The sequence below is a fragment of the Electrophorus electricus genome, chromosome 16, assembly GCF_041902795.1.
Source record: "Electrophorus electricus isolate QZ-2024a chromosome 16, ASM4190279v1, whole genome shotgun sequence".
Lineage (NCBI taxonomy): Eukaryota > Metazoa > Chordata > Actinopteri > Gymnotiformes > Gymnotidae > Electrophorus > Electrophorus electricus.
The window spans coordinates 16,999,891-17,015,229 of record NC_137512.1 but is presented as its reverse complement, the minus strand read 5'-3'; the positions used below and the strand labels follow the sequence as shown (position 1 = coordinate 17,015,229).

Below are 15,339 nucleotides of genomic sequence, written 5' to 3'. Positions count from 1 at the left end.
GTGTCATTGCGTTATTTAAAAAGTAACATACCATAACCGCTTACGACAGATTTTACCAAGGTTTGTAATGGCTTTGAAGTACAAAGCACAGCAAAGAACTCGCCACAGTGAAGACAGATCCTGACAGCTTGAATAGTCATATGCTTGGAATAGTTTAATTAAGTGCAGGGACATATCCTGCTCACATTCGTATACTAAGCTACAATGAAGCACTTGCGATTAAAAACAGTTCCGTTTCTGACATGTTTACAATAAGTATCGTGTTGAATGTCCTTGAAGTAATATGTAATTGATGCGTGCTGTTCGACAGCTACCGGCAAAAATATGCCTCGGAATATCGGAAGGAACAGAATGCTGACTATTGCTGCAAGTTCAATTCCTACTCAAAATTGCACTGATGTCACGAGTATTACATTTTCACACAAAGTATAGAAGTTAGAAGTAGTACTAGTAAGTATGTCAACGGTTGTGAAATTGCAGGCTCTACCGAAACACATATCTTTATAACTAACACGATCTATCTCTCTCTCTCTCTCTCTCTCTCTCTCTCTCTCTCTCTCTCTCTCTCTCTCTCACACACACACACACACACACACACACACAAACGCGTCGGGGTACAGTCGCCACTCAAACTCAGTCAAGGACAATCTTTTAAACGGATGAGCTCTTTCTTTGCATCTGACTGTTTTCACTTGCCGGAGCTTAAAACTGGCTTCTGATTGGCTGATTGTGTGATTGTATGTAAATCCGAGCGGGACGCAGCCAGTAGGTGAGGGCTTACGCTTTTTCCTCAGTGGCGCTGAAGACCCGAGAGCGAGACGTGAGCCGCTTTACGCGGAGCTGTCCACTCCACCAGTGGTGCTGAAACAAGGATTTACTCTTCGATTGAGGGAGGATATTTTTTTGAAAAGGAATACATAAATCTTGTTAATAAATTCATTTAGGGATTTGCATTACGAGGACAAGTACGATTACAAAGAAACGGAACTGGGGTCTTTCCGCACCAGTTACATTTGTTGTTCTGAAGTGAGACTCTTTTTGAGTACCTCTTTCGGGATTACCTATCTGAATGATCTGTAGTCGGACACACAGGTAAATAAATTGTTTATTTATGTTCTCATATATATGTGTCTTATTAAAGATCGGGCTTATAGGTCCGTGTCAGTGGCAAAAGCTTTCATTTTCAGTCTAAAAACAGCGTTTATTAATGTTGGCCGGTCCTGAATACAATATTGAGCGGGCAACAATGGGAAGAAGCGAAAATCTACAAAAACACAGTTTTTATGATTCTGTATGTGCTACTTGTTTTTAAAAGCACGAAAACGCAGACTAACCCGTTACATAAACCATAACAGCTACAGCTAAGAGACATCCGACTAGAGCAGTAAGATAACGGAGAGCAATCGGATGCGATGAAGTTGAACAAACCAAGTCCATTAGTATTAGTACTATTAGTAGAGCCAAGTTTGACTTGCGTTTGAAAAAAAAGCCCAAATGCGGTAAAATAGGACCTTCTTCGAATAAATTAAGCATTTATTTAACCTATGTTCCATGAGCGATACTTCAAGTCGTTCGATAATGATGCACTGTACTTGGCATGTTCTTTTTTCCTCATCGTTAATCCCTGATTAACACTTTGCTTTGCACAAGGATTATATTCTTCTTTTTCTATACTACGCGCGGATTCATTTAGTCTCAACTCTTGTGGCGATAAGGGAGTGCGTTCCGTGATTTTTCCTTACTTTTCGTTTTTTCAATCTCCGTTTCCGTATAAAGGTCACACCGGAATTATCACTATAATAGCTGTCGACAGTTTTATGCCTCGGTATTCCTCTTCACCCCTCTCGCTGTGTTTGGACACAGCAGCGTATGGGAGGTGAGTTTGAGGTGGATAAACATTTCTGAAAGGGAATACTTTGTTTTAGTTTCTTGCTACATTTAATAGCATTTACACTCCGCATTAGCAGCGATACTGATTTACAGTGAGTTTGTACTGTAAGGAGATTTCTCAGTCGCGCATCCCACAACAGGAAAATAAACCGCACCCTTTTTTCTTTTATCAGCCCCGCTGCCATTCTGTGAAATCTGTGTTGTTTCTGAAGTCTTGTATTCAACTGACCTGACATGTGTTGACTGTTGAGTTCAGACCTGTTTTTTTTTTTCATAGGGAATTGTAATATCAAGTTTTCCTACAATGTAGGCTTCAATCCCCTATCAGAAACAGCTTCACATTCTGATTTGTTATTTATTTTTTGGCTACATTTGTATGTAGGCTACATGTTTGTGTATTTTATGCGGCCCAGTGCTAAGTGGTCAAATAGCTGCTCTTTTTCAAGTTCTACCCCCAGTTGGGGTTCTTCTGCTAGGGCTGGGGTAATAGAGGTGGATCCTTCTCCCCTGTGCAGTGTATGATAGATGAGGTTTGTGGTTAATGTGTGAGAAGTCAGTGAGGGTCAGTCCCCATGCTTTCATGCCTGACTGAATTTAATGTGCACCAAGTTCTACATCACATACATACAGATGCACATTCAGCCTCTAGTCTTTTCACCGAAGGCCCACTATTGAAGTGCTGGGCGGTGAAGCTGCAATGAAAAGCTGTCCAGCAAACGTGCATGCAGAGAGAAGTCGTACTAACAACAAACAATAATGCGTTCTCCCACACGCAGGCTCTCTCACTCTCTTTATCCTCAGGCACGCAAGGCGTGCACTCCCACAGACACGAACACCCAAAACAATGTAGCCTCAAATACTGCACTCTGAAGTGCTATTAAGAGATCAAGTCACAATACTGATGTCTCCTACAAAACTCTTACTCATAAAGAGATGTCGAAACATGGTCCCAGAATGAAGAAAATAAATAATCAACTGAGAGATTGTCAATTGCAATGAAAAAAGGGCCCACTGATGTAAAAGTAAATTTTGTCTTTCTTTTTGTAATCTAAATTTATTGCAGAGACTACTATTCTCTCCCATTTTATAGTTTGATGCACTGAGCTCTTCAACAGTAGAGATCTTGAGATGAAAAAACATCTATCAGCCCTTTCCCCTTTTTGTGTAATCAGTTATTTTAGTTTTTGATTTTATACAGCCTTTACATTAAAATGACATTAAAATGCTAAATAATCTTTATTTAGCCCAATTTTATTCATGTGTTCATTTTAAAGTAAAACTTGCAATAATGCTTTATGTTATTGTCTTGATTTTGTAGAATACATAAAAACAGTACATGGACATGTATATTTTTCATTGCAAAGGTTTAATATGTTGGTCATGCCATTCCATGCCATTCTAGTTAGAGACTCTTGTAATCAGTCACTGTATGTTACTGGGAACCGGTCCAATCACTGACAAATCGCACAGGTGAGTGGATCTTAATATATGGCACCAGTTCTCTGATTTGCCTGAACATAGGGCAGAGGAAAAGCTCAAGCATAATCAACAAAAAAAGGCAGGTGATTCTTCCACTGAGGCCTATAAACTAGGAGTGGCGTGAGGTTCATGCTTGGCTTCTGAAGATGTGCACTGAAGGAGAGCGGACATTTGCTTTTGTGGCTGAGTGAACTGCAGTATAATGATGCAGCTTGAATGCACAGCCCATTTTTATGTGGCTAAACAGTGCCACAAGGGGCTGTCTTGGAGTTATTTCTTAATATGTCATAAAGTAATTTTAAAATTATAATGCTCTTTATCATAAATTAATCTGGTGACCTTGAAAGTGGTAATAATAAAAACAAGGAGTGCAACAAAGACAATAACAATAGTAGTAGTAGTAGTAGTAGTAGTAGTAGTAGTAGTAGTAGTAGAAAAAGCTAATGTACCATGTGCTGTCAATGTGAAGTCATTCATGATCAAAATAATATACTGGTTAACATTAATTTCACCTCCTACAAAACATATCTGTTCATTATGTATTTTTGCATGCTGATTCAATGCAAATATTTCAGAATTGATCTATCATCATAGGTTTTTTTGTTCTGTGTTCTTGCATAACATTATGTATACTATGGAAAAGTGGTACCAAGGAAAGTGAATCCCCTCTATATTGGCAAACTCCTGCTGGACACTGAAGAGGGATGTTCCTGAGGTCAAGGTGTAATAATAGTCTTATTTATGAATAAATAATATATAATTAATGTAAAATGTAATTGCCCTGTCACTTAAAAAACATACATGATAGAAAAATTCTAAAAGCATATTTGAATTCAGCATGAAATGTATTATAAAGTCTACCTTTTTTAAAGCAAAAAGATTAAAAAATTGTTGCCAGTGATTTACCAACTCTTTCTTCTTCTGTCAAATTGTCATTTTCAAAGTGAAGTTCTTAATAGCTCTTGTATAAGATAAACGTCTATCTGTGTGTCATATGCTAAGATAAAAAGAATGAATTGTGAACAAAAGAGTGAAAAGATTTCCATACACTTTCACTGTTGATAGTTGAGTACCTTCTCAGAAAGATAATTATCAAAAAAATGAATGTACATAAAGTAACAATGATAATTTAGCAACTATCTGTATAAACAAATGTGTTTGATAAACTGAGGGCAGTTCTTATGAATGGTCTTCCAGTGTAAATGATTTATTTACACTAATCTCCTGTGCACACTGTAGGTGGTAAACAATTTCAGATTTACTATACACATATTCCAATTTCTCCTCAACTTGCAGACTACTCAAGCACAGAAAGAAACATCACAGAGCTGAGTGAATTTTGTAGCTTCTTTAATGATTCCCAACACTGCAGATCATTTGGGTCAGGACAATCATCCACAAGCAGCATCCACAAGTAACACATCTCAGCTGGCTGCAGACAAGAGATATGTCATAGATTTTTTTCAAATGAGGAAGTGGAATTTTTTACCTCAGATGTTGCAAGAAGCTATCTAGCAATGTAATTGCAACTGAGAAACTCATTCTTGAGATGGGATTGTCTAAAATACTCTGCTCAGTTGTACTGCTAGAGTGCTCAGCAGAAGAGCAGTAAAGCAAAATGTAGTACTGATGCTGCCTAGCATAACACTTCAGAATGCCTGGCTGATGAATTCAGAATGTAGGAGATTGAATGTGTTGTTGACTTTGTTCATAGATCATTTGTTGCATTGTAACAATAAAAATAAAAGCTGTACAAAGATGAACCTCCCAATGGACACAGATATAATGATTTATGAAGCTACAAGGACTTCATGTAGAACATTCTTAAAGCAAGTGGATTAACAGGTTGTCGATAATCAGTCCATTAAACTTGGCACAAAAGATTTATAATGCTTTCTCTGAAAAGCCCTTGGTTTTGCTGAGTAAAATTTCTGAATAGGTGCTGGTTAGTTTGTTTATAGTTTTTTGGCATTTGAAGTCTTGGTGGGGATTTTGCTCTGTATTTGACAGCACAGACTGCTGAGCGTTATGGGTGATCGAATGCCTTGACTTCTCTTTGATCAAGCTTGTGTCTTTGGACAAAGTGCTAATGGTGACATATCTGATACGTGTCAACAGACTGGGAAGATCTTTAGAGGGTGAGTGGAGGACAAGGTCAAACTATGAGCACAAACATTGCTTCTTGGAATGAATCATCTGAGGTCTCAAAACAGACAGAATGTGTGTATTTGCTGTCTGGTTTCATTGTTCTGTTTTGTGTGTGTGTGTGTGTGTGTGTGTGTGTGTGTGTGTGTGTGTGTGTGTGTGTGTGTGTGTGTGAGTGTGAGTGCGAATGTGTGTTGAGTGTGGTTTTTAGTGCATGTCTTCTCTGGTCAGTGTGACTTCACAGTACCAGGCTCCAGACAAAAACGTTATCCTCAATGGGTCACTGCGGTATCATGTAATACATCTCGTGTTACTGTTGGTTACGAGTCATCCACCCACCCCTACCCCTGGTTCCATCATAAAAGTGTGTTTGTCAGCATGGTGCACACACCTCAGCCTTGCAAATCTGTCCAACCAAGCATTGCATTTTAATGGGCTCAGACTGCAGCCAATCACCTGTTGCTGCATCTACTCGGCGCCGTGTGGCTTCAGCTTCTGTTGGCTGTTTCCTAATGTGACAGGCACGGCAGATCGGCTGTTCCATCTAATCTGACCTCCACTGGGCACTGCAGTCACACATTTATTGAACACCGCTTATCAGGTAAAGATGCTTTTAACCCTCACTGTGCATCACATCAGGGCTTTTCTGGTCCTGGGAATCCACTTTCCTGCACAGTTTAAAGGGACTGAGCTCAACCAGCTCATTATCAGCTCTTAATGAGTTGGACCAGGTGTGCTGGAGGGCCTCAGGTGTGCTTTAGCAGCCAGTCTGTTATCCCAGTCGCAGTCCGTGTCATTTCCAGAGCTTGCTGTGTTTTGCATCTGACTGCCATAATAGTGTCATAATGGACAGATGAGTCTAGATTTTATTACTTAAAGCAACTTAGCAGTGTTCCCTGGTAAAGCTACAAGAGTGTATATTAGATTCCATTTTCTCAAAAAAAAAAAAAAAAAAAAAGGCGCAAGCATGAGCAATAGTATGATTCATTTTGTTGTGTCAGAGAGGGGTCGGATAAATCTGATAGAGTTCCATCTCGGTGCCAGTAGAAGCTGCATTTGTATTTCCTGGCGGCTGTTTTTTTAGGGCTAGGTCTAGAGCAGCATACAGGGATCAAAGCCTGGGGATCCCCAGAGAGGGGCTTGCAGATGAGCCCGTGTCATGCTAAAGTGATTAGCCAGCCACTAGAGCCCATGCGGATTGTCTCGGACTGGGAACAGAACAGCGCCCGAATATCTCTAGTCCAGCGCTACTTCCACCATGCAGCCCGAATTTTCTCCATAAGGACATAGAAGCTCCTGCCCTTTCCCACTGGGCAGTGGTGTGTAAGAAGCTGTGTAAGAAGCCTGAGCTGGATAAGTGGGGGGAGCTTTTTGGTGGCTTCCGCGGGTTCAGCCGACGCTGCATGAGCAAGCCGAGTGCCGTCCCCCGGTGCCCTGCTGCTGCTCATACCACCCTTTGCTGCTGGCCTAATTTTCGCTTCACACACCTCCCAAAAACACAGCCGCACCCCCTCAAGGAGGGTTGAGTCGTGCGGAGAGCTCCTGGGGCTTGCACCCCCAGAGGAGTACCGTTTATGCCAGGCCTGCCACGGTTATTCCCCAGCCTGCTGCAGGACACACGGCACACACTGAAAGCAGGCCACAGCCGTGTGTCATCCAGGGTGGGCAAATACCTCTGGGATTTCTTCAGACTGACTCTAAACATTGCTTTTATAATCACCTTGATCCAGTGTTTGATATGGCCCAGCTCTGATTCCAGAGGGCATTGTCAGTTTCTGGTTGTTGAGATTTAGGAAAACTGCACTAATTTAACAATAATACAGCGATTTAACAATAGCCAACTGATTTAACAATACTGCAGTGATTTAACAATATTCTACTGATTTAACAATACTCCACTGATTTAACAATAATGCAGTGATTTATCAATACTCAACTGATTGAACAATACTGCAGTGATTTAACAATATTCCACTGATTTAACAATAATGCAGTGATTTAACAATGCTCCACTGGTTTAACAATACTCAATTGATTTAATACTGCAGTGACTTAACAATAATGCAGTGATTTAACAATACACTGATTGAACAATAATGCAGTGGCACTGTCACCCACATTGCTACAGTTCAGAAGTATATGAAAATGTTGCTTTGCACCTAGAAATGTGGTACTAGGTTTAAAGAAAGATGTCTTTAAAGAGTTATTTAGCTTCCATCTGGATGATCAGTGGGAAGTAAGCATCTCCAGGAAGAGGAAACGTGGGAGCAGAGTGGGAGATATGAAACAGTCTAAATGTGAGCAATATCAGGGCTGGAGAGTTTTCATGTACCATGTACATTTACAGTGTTCTTTACAAATCAGAGATTCTCTACTTAAATCATAATTTATTTTCTGTAACAGCACTAGGGCTTGTGGTCTTGCTATCACTACTGAGGACCCACTACTTGCTGAATCAATGGCAGCCTTTATTTATCTTCATTGTTAGACCTATATGTAGGTGCATATTTGATTATAAATAATAACCATGTACTATTACCAAATGTGTGTGTGTGTGTGTGTGTGTGTGTTGGGTTTCTATAAATTCTCTGCTCCTAAACCACTGACATTTCAAAAATTAAGAGAAAAGAAGAATAACAAAAGGATTGGCAGGGAGATACGTCATACATGACAAAGTTCAAAGCACAGTGTAATCACATTTTCTGAATTGGGAGAGATATGTGAATAGAGGCGATAACAAGCCCATTTAAAAGGATTTGGAATAATAAGTAATGACATCACAAATGCAGACAGAGGGCAAAACTCACATGAGGCCCTATCTCAGCTCTCATCTGTGGTTGTGTGCCTGTGCCTGTGCTCTGTTATCTGTCTGACATTTGGAGCACAACTTTGAGTGGAAAAATTGAAGGACATTCATGGGTCGTCCTCCCTGGGCCAGGATTAGGATTATGCTCTCTCTAATCTGGTTAGAAATTTAGGCCTAGGCTGTCCACATGTCATGTGACATGCTATTCTTTTGTGGATACACACACACACACACACACACACATTTTTTTTTTTTTTTTGTGCAGCATGTGACCAGCACACACTTCTGGTCTGAAAAGAATAGCATGTCACATGACATGTGGTCATCCTAGGCCTAGGTTTTTAACCAGATTAGAGAGAACATAATCCTAATCCTAAATGGGAGAGAAAAAAAAAATAAATAAATAAATAAATTATATATATATATATATATATATATATATATATATATATATATATATATATATATATATATATATATATATATATATATATACTAGGTTGTCTCATAAGACCAAAAGTGTTGGCCACATTTTGAGGTAAGGAAAGAAAATGCTGTCACTTTGCTTTTGCGTCCAGCAGTCTGTGGCAGCATCAGAATCTTCTGGGACTCTTGAAGTCGTCTCTTCAACGTAAAAAGGTTCCAACTTTGTGAATGTGATTGAGCTTGTTTACTCTGCTGTTAGACATGGCAGGAAGACTGCTGTTCAAATCCTTGACAAGGTAGTAGGTACCTTGGACAGAAGACAAACAGGGTATGGAAGTTAAATCCCAATGTTTACCCCTCCAGTGTTTACCCCTGTAGGGCATTAAATACATTTATATCAATCCTGACAATCTAGAGCAAATGTCAATGTTTTTAAATGTTATAAAACGTACATTTCATAAATAGAGGTGAATTAAGTTTTATCGATATCTGTTTACCAATTCCTGAATAACCAAACTAGAAATTAAGTCATCTAACTCCAATCTGTGTTCAATATGTAACAGTCAATATCTCAAAATATAACAAAATATATATTTTTTGTATTGTTTTCTGTCAATAAAAAAATGATGGTTTTACACTGTCATGGTAGTTTGATGCCCTGTTCAATATATAAGTGCCACATTACCATTGAACTGAAGTAGGTACAGTTAGTGAAACAACCCTGCATTTAAGGGGTTAATATATAGGATGCATACTAGCATGTTCTACTGATAATAAAAAGTTTAACAATACATGAAGTTCCAAACCTGGTGAAAAATGATGAGTCGGCTACGTGACAAAGCATAAAAGAACTGTCAGCTGTTTGAAACAGCATTGTCTAATGGCAAATACTGAGAACAGAAGTACAAAGGAGGTACTTTAACCAAGTCCTCATGGCAGTCAAATTATTTGAGCCAGATACTGTGATTTAGTGTGACCTTGGTGTCTAAGCTTCTTCATCAAGTTTCTATAAGCATAATTTTAAAAGCCATGAGGTTTGTGAAAAGTTCAGAGTGCTTCTCTCAATAATGAATTAAATCAGATAACATGCATTTCCACTTTTATCTTTCAGTACATTTCCACTTTTAGCCCAAGGCATAGGCTCACGGAATCACATATCCACCACTGCCTTCTTGTTTAGCAGGAGAGAAATGTAACATTGACTTTGGACTGCTTGCTGCCCTCACTTGCCCCGTGTCTCTAAACGATGGTAAAAGTGCTTTTGTCTGTGTGCTTTTTCTCACCGCCTCTTTTGAGAGAGCATGGGAGAGCCTTCGCCTGTAGCAGCATGGCCTGCTGGGAAACCGTCTCCATTTGATGCATTGTGTACACTATGAGTGATAGATCTCTCATTTAAAAGTCAATGCCAGGACTGATTTATGGCCACCAGGAGAAGTTATGATGACCGTCCCTGTAGACTGACACAGCTTTCACTCTACACCTCTCTGGTCTGATCCCACACTGCCCTTGTCTTACGTCTCCTCTCCTCCTTTTCTTTACATTCAAATTTTATAGCACAAATATAATAAGTGAATAAGTGTATTTTTAAATTTCATTTATCCTTTCTTGGGCAGAGAGTGGTGCACACATGACTTTAGCATAAAGGAGCTAGACCTCTCGCATGGAGTAACTTTATTTACATTATTAGCCCGTAAGTGGTGCTGAATTTATTTTGTCAGATTATACTTTGTAACTTTTATTTTCAGCCTGAGCTGAAGTGCATAAACACTCTTGTGCATGTATGTGGGCTCCCCTACATATACACAGGTAATGAGAGACATGTGGTCCTATCTTCTCCAGGGATTGACACAGACCAACGTAATTGCCACAACTCGCTGCAAGTACATAAGGACTTTCACAGTGTTTGCTGATATATCCGCAAACACATCACAGAAGGATTGGGGAAGGGGAAGTGAAATGGACATGGGATGGACATGTAGTGATTAATTAACATTTTTCCCCACCAATCATTTTACTCATTGCATATATTTTAAACTGCTACTCTAATCACAATAGCGCATGTCAGATATAGCACATCGGTGTTCTACATTAGGTGGTACAGCTCTGAGAAAACTATGGAGCAATAAGTTGGAGTATCCACCTTATTTCCACCTCTCATAACCCCTCGTACATTAGATGGGTGGAGCTTGTTAGGAAACATTGCATGTAGTCATTCATTATATTTAAGTTTTTGATCTATAGTATTAAAAAATGCAAGTTGCATACTTGTTTGAAACAATTACTGTCAATTGCCATGCTATATCATAACTGTGAGCACCAGAGCCATTAATCTACAAATTACTGCAATTGCTATATATCCCCAGCATGAATTGTCCTTGTGCTTTCTGGTGGAATCAGGAATTTATCAAATTATTGTGCTAGGTTTGCTGTAGCAGATTAAGTGTTGCCACCATGGCTTGCTCTAGCTCATTTACATGAAAGTCCCATTTTGTTGTTGCAATCTTCCCACATTGTACAATGCTAGGTATGGAGGGCAGAAAATTGGCAAAACGAGTCATAACGATACCAATGTGTTGTAACCCTGCATGCAACTGTCTCTGAGCAGCAGAATATGTTCTCATGCATGAAATCATAGAAAAGAGAGAAAACAAACATGCTCAAGAGAAAGGCCTTACACAGAGGTGACTAAAAATAACCTCAACATTTCACGGAATAGAATGCAATTCAAAAAAGTGAATGACAAGGGAATATTGACATTTTTATATATAGAAGAAACATATAGAAGGAAAGGAATGACAAGGAAAAAATGTTAAAAGCCCCAAGTTTTGTTATAATGGTTTATATATAATTATTAATTACATTAGTTTGTAATTTATTCCTGATAGTGTGAGACATTTTATATCACTATTTAAGGATGTCTAGGTAAAAGAAATCTAAAACACTGCCATATTTATTCAGCTATTGTTTGACAGGAGCAAATTTTGTGAAGCTTATCACTAAATTCAAACAAAAATGATTAATTGGAAAGAAAAATCGAAACTAGGAAACAAAAAAATGACACTTAACAAAATGGTGAGCACACACCATATGTCTAGTCCCGAAGAATAAAAAAGTAGAAAAATCTAAAAAATATGTCCTTTCTCCCTTGATTTGCCCTGTCTGCTGTCTGTTCCAAGGAATGAACACTCCCAGATTTCAGCATGAAAGTATAAACCCTGTAATTTGCACTAGGTGAGGTCTCTATGAGCCATTAGTATGCCAGTGAATATGTTAATTCAAATCCATGCATGCTTAGATTTCTTATCTGATGATGTTAACCCAGCTAGCTCTCTCTCTCTCTCTCTCTCTCTCTCTCTCTCTCTCTGAAATAGCTTCATTCATATATATATATATATATATATATATATATATATATATATTTATTTATTTATTTTTTTATTTTTATTTTTTTCAAGTCCCAAGTGTTGTTTCTTTTTCTAAAAGAAACACTGTCACATTGTAAATTCTAATTTATGACCTGCCATGAGGCATAGAGTTTTATAACTGTTCCAATGCTACATATTGCATAAGTAATTTCAGAACTTAAGTTGTTCACACTTTAGGTCATGAAGAGGGTACAGAGGTAATCATGTGACTTACAATGAGGTAATAACACATGGTCAAGAAAGGCCAAAAGATTGGGACTAAGCTTTTACAAGGGAACAAAACTTACTCCAGGTCGGTCTTTGTGCTATAATTTTAAACCAGTTATATGAATAATCTCACACTAGGTCTTGGAATGGAGAAAAACAAAATGTCATGTAGGTTACATTGTTAGAAACTCAGTAGATCATTTTTGAAGATCATTTTTGTATTGATCACAACACAAAAGTGAAAAGGTGATAAGCACTTGGTTATTCTCCTTCATCACATTACAGCTAAGAAAGAAGCAGAACACTTCAGTTCTGCTTCTGCATAAGCCCAGCAATGTAAACACGTTTGCTGTTAAATTTGTGCTAGTTTAAACTCTGCAGAGTGGTAGCTCCCATCAAGTGCACTAATCACCCCACCTCTGATGTATCATCTGTAGCTAAATGGCTATCAAGCCTAGGGTGCTTGCTGAGACTCCCAGCCTGGTGTAGTTGTTTTTATTTATCTCTGTGTTTTTTCTCCCTACAGGAAAGAGCCAATGAGCGGCTCCGGGGGGTGGTGGTGGGCAGCGCTCCTGCTCTTTGGCTGCATCCTAGGGGCGGAGCTTCGGCCCAACACGGATGGGCTCGCTGCTCCGGCCTATCGACCGCTCATTAGATTCCGTCACAAGGTATTGATCTATCTTGTTCCATTATCCTTCCTTTAACAAGAGGAAACTCCAGCCTCCACAAGTATGATGCTAATTACCAGGGAAGTCAACAGCCCATTGAACGGCTCTGTTTTGATTTCTGTCTGCGCTGGCGCAAAATGATTTACAGTACAAGCCTTCGCCAGTGGACCAGACATCATATCTATAAGTGCAGCTCTGGATCACTATTAGACACAGCAAAGTGGGAAAGTTAAGCAACAGCTATAATCTCAAAGCAGAACTGCCCAGTGGTATTGTGTAATTGGATGTCTATTGACCTGCTCCACCAAAGGTAGTGGGTCGGTGGTGGTTTTGATTGTGTGTGTACACTGTCACACACAATCAGAGACCTGGAGACAGGCTTTTTGTTTTTCTGAAAGGCTCTAATGAGCTTCTTCCGTCTTTGGCACTCTTCTCCCTACATACTCGCAGGAGCATGGCGGAGAACCTGGCCAAGCTCCATGTTAGGTAATGGATCAATTGACCTCTGACTGAGGTAGGCCTCAGCCAGGGGGAGGGAGCACACCCCCAAACAGAGCTACACTGACACATGAAACAGCCAGCCTGCATTTCCTTGACTGAGCAGACACTCGAACTCAGCCATGAAGTTGGAGTGAGGCAAAAGAGGCAAAGACTCTGCAGAGTTCCTGCAGGAAAAAACGTTGTTCATTTCTCAGTGAAAGTCTTGCTTCAGAGAGCTGATTAGACATGTCGACAAATTAACTGAAGATAATGATCAGTGTCGTCTCAAAGAACATTTCAAATAGAGTAGATAGAATAAACAGGACTGCTGTTTGCCTGATTGCAGTACACATGTCAACACCACACACACATGCACACACACACAAACACACACACACACACGCACGCACACACACACACACACAAGAGACCAATACAGATAGAGAAAGAGCAAGAGATTACAGAGAGAAAGCACAAAGATATGTTGTAAATTAAAGTCGAAGAAGCATTTATAGTAGATAGTCGACATTTTTGTATAAATTCCTCGATCACTAAATTAGTAATGCACTGTACTGAAATAAAACAAGATATCTTCTATCCATCACCTTTACCAAGGTTGAAATTCTAATTACATTCAATAAGAATTCATTTAGCTGTGCAGAAATATGTCTAGCTATGAATTCTAAAATGGTAGAGTGCAAATCTGTAAAGAATTCCTAGAGAAAATTAGTTCTCTTTCAGTAATGTGAAATATGGCTATAAGCATGTCATCTCGGGAGACCTACAGGAGACCTACAAGTGTAGTTAACAAATGCAACTGCAGATCAGACTGAAACAAGTGGACTTCAGTCCACTTCCTGCTTATAGCAAAATTGTATGGACTGTGCATATTTTAGTTACAGTAGAAGCATAGATATTATAGCAGCATTGAAGCATGCAGGCACATGAGTTTGGTCATAAACTCATAAACACATTGTAGAAATAAAGAGTATTATAAGCTAAATTGACTTTAGGCAGTGAATAAAGAACAAAAGAACAAAATGAGCTAAAAATTATTTACAGTAACTTGGTCTGCCTTTTCAGAACTCTTCATTAAACACAACTCAGTAATTTAGTAGGCTTAGTATCACTGGCTATTATATACATGGGTTACACATTACTAAAAAAAAGTCCCTCATGATTTTATTTAAACAGATCTTGTTGAAAGCTGGAATGCAAGGAATCATGTGGCTTTACAGCCAGAATAAAAATCTCTCTCACACACACTCTTTCCTTAATTTGTGCTGCTTTTGATTCACTACTGGCTCTGTTGTCAGGGCAACAATCAGTAATTGTTGATAAAAAAGACAGTGTTGTTGCACACACATTTACTCACTGAGGCTTGAATGCATTGATTTGTCTGTGATCAAGAATTCTCAACCCAGTGAGCTGTGCACTAATTCAACCCAGTGCAGTGTGCATCAATTCAAACCCAGTGCAGTATGCATTTATTTAACCTATTACAGTATGCATTCATTTAACCTAGTGCAGTGAGCATTAATTAAACACAGTGCAGTGTGCATTAATTTAACCGAGTGCAGTATGTACTAATTCAACCCAGTCTAGTGTGCATTAATTCAACGCAGTGCAATGTCCATTAATTCAACCCAGTGTAGTGTGCATTAGTGCTTCCATGACCCATATATTAGTACTGAAAATGGTTAATTAAATAAGGACATATTTTGTTTATCTTTATTTGGATTTGAAAGAGCTATAATTACAATGAATGCTAAATGCCTGGTGTAATGCAAAAAAGGCTGGAATAGGACACATA

The 15,339-nt window shown here is 39.0% G+C and overlaps 1 protein-coding gene across 2 annotated transcripts in view; it reads left to right on the top strand.

The window, feature by feature from the left end:
* The first annotated feature begins 777 nt into the window (after positions 1 to 777).
* Positions 778 to 15,339, top strand: part of fstl5 (follistatin-like 5) — a 92,416-nt gene continuing 77,854 nt past the window's right edge. The window contains exons 1-2 of one of the 2 annotated variants that reach the window (XM_026999290.3): positions 778 to 1,092; positions 12,905 to 13,046. In XM_026999290.3, coding sequence (XP_026855091.1) covers positions 1,070 to 1,092; positions 12,905 to 13,046 — 165 coding nt within the window. In that variant the 5' untranslated portion in view covers positions 778 to 1,069. The remainder of the gene's footprint in view (positions 1,093 to 12,904; positions 13,047 to 15,339) is intronic. The other variant, XM_026999291.3, reaches the window with a different exon arrangement.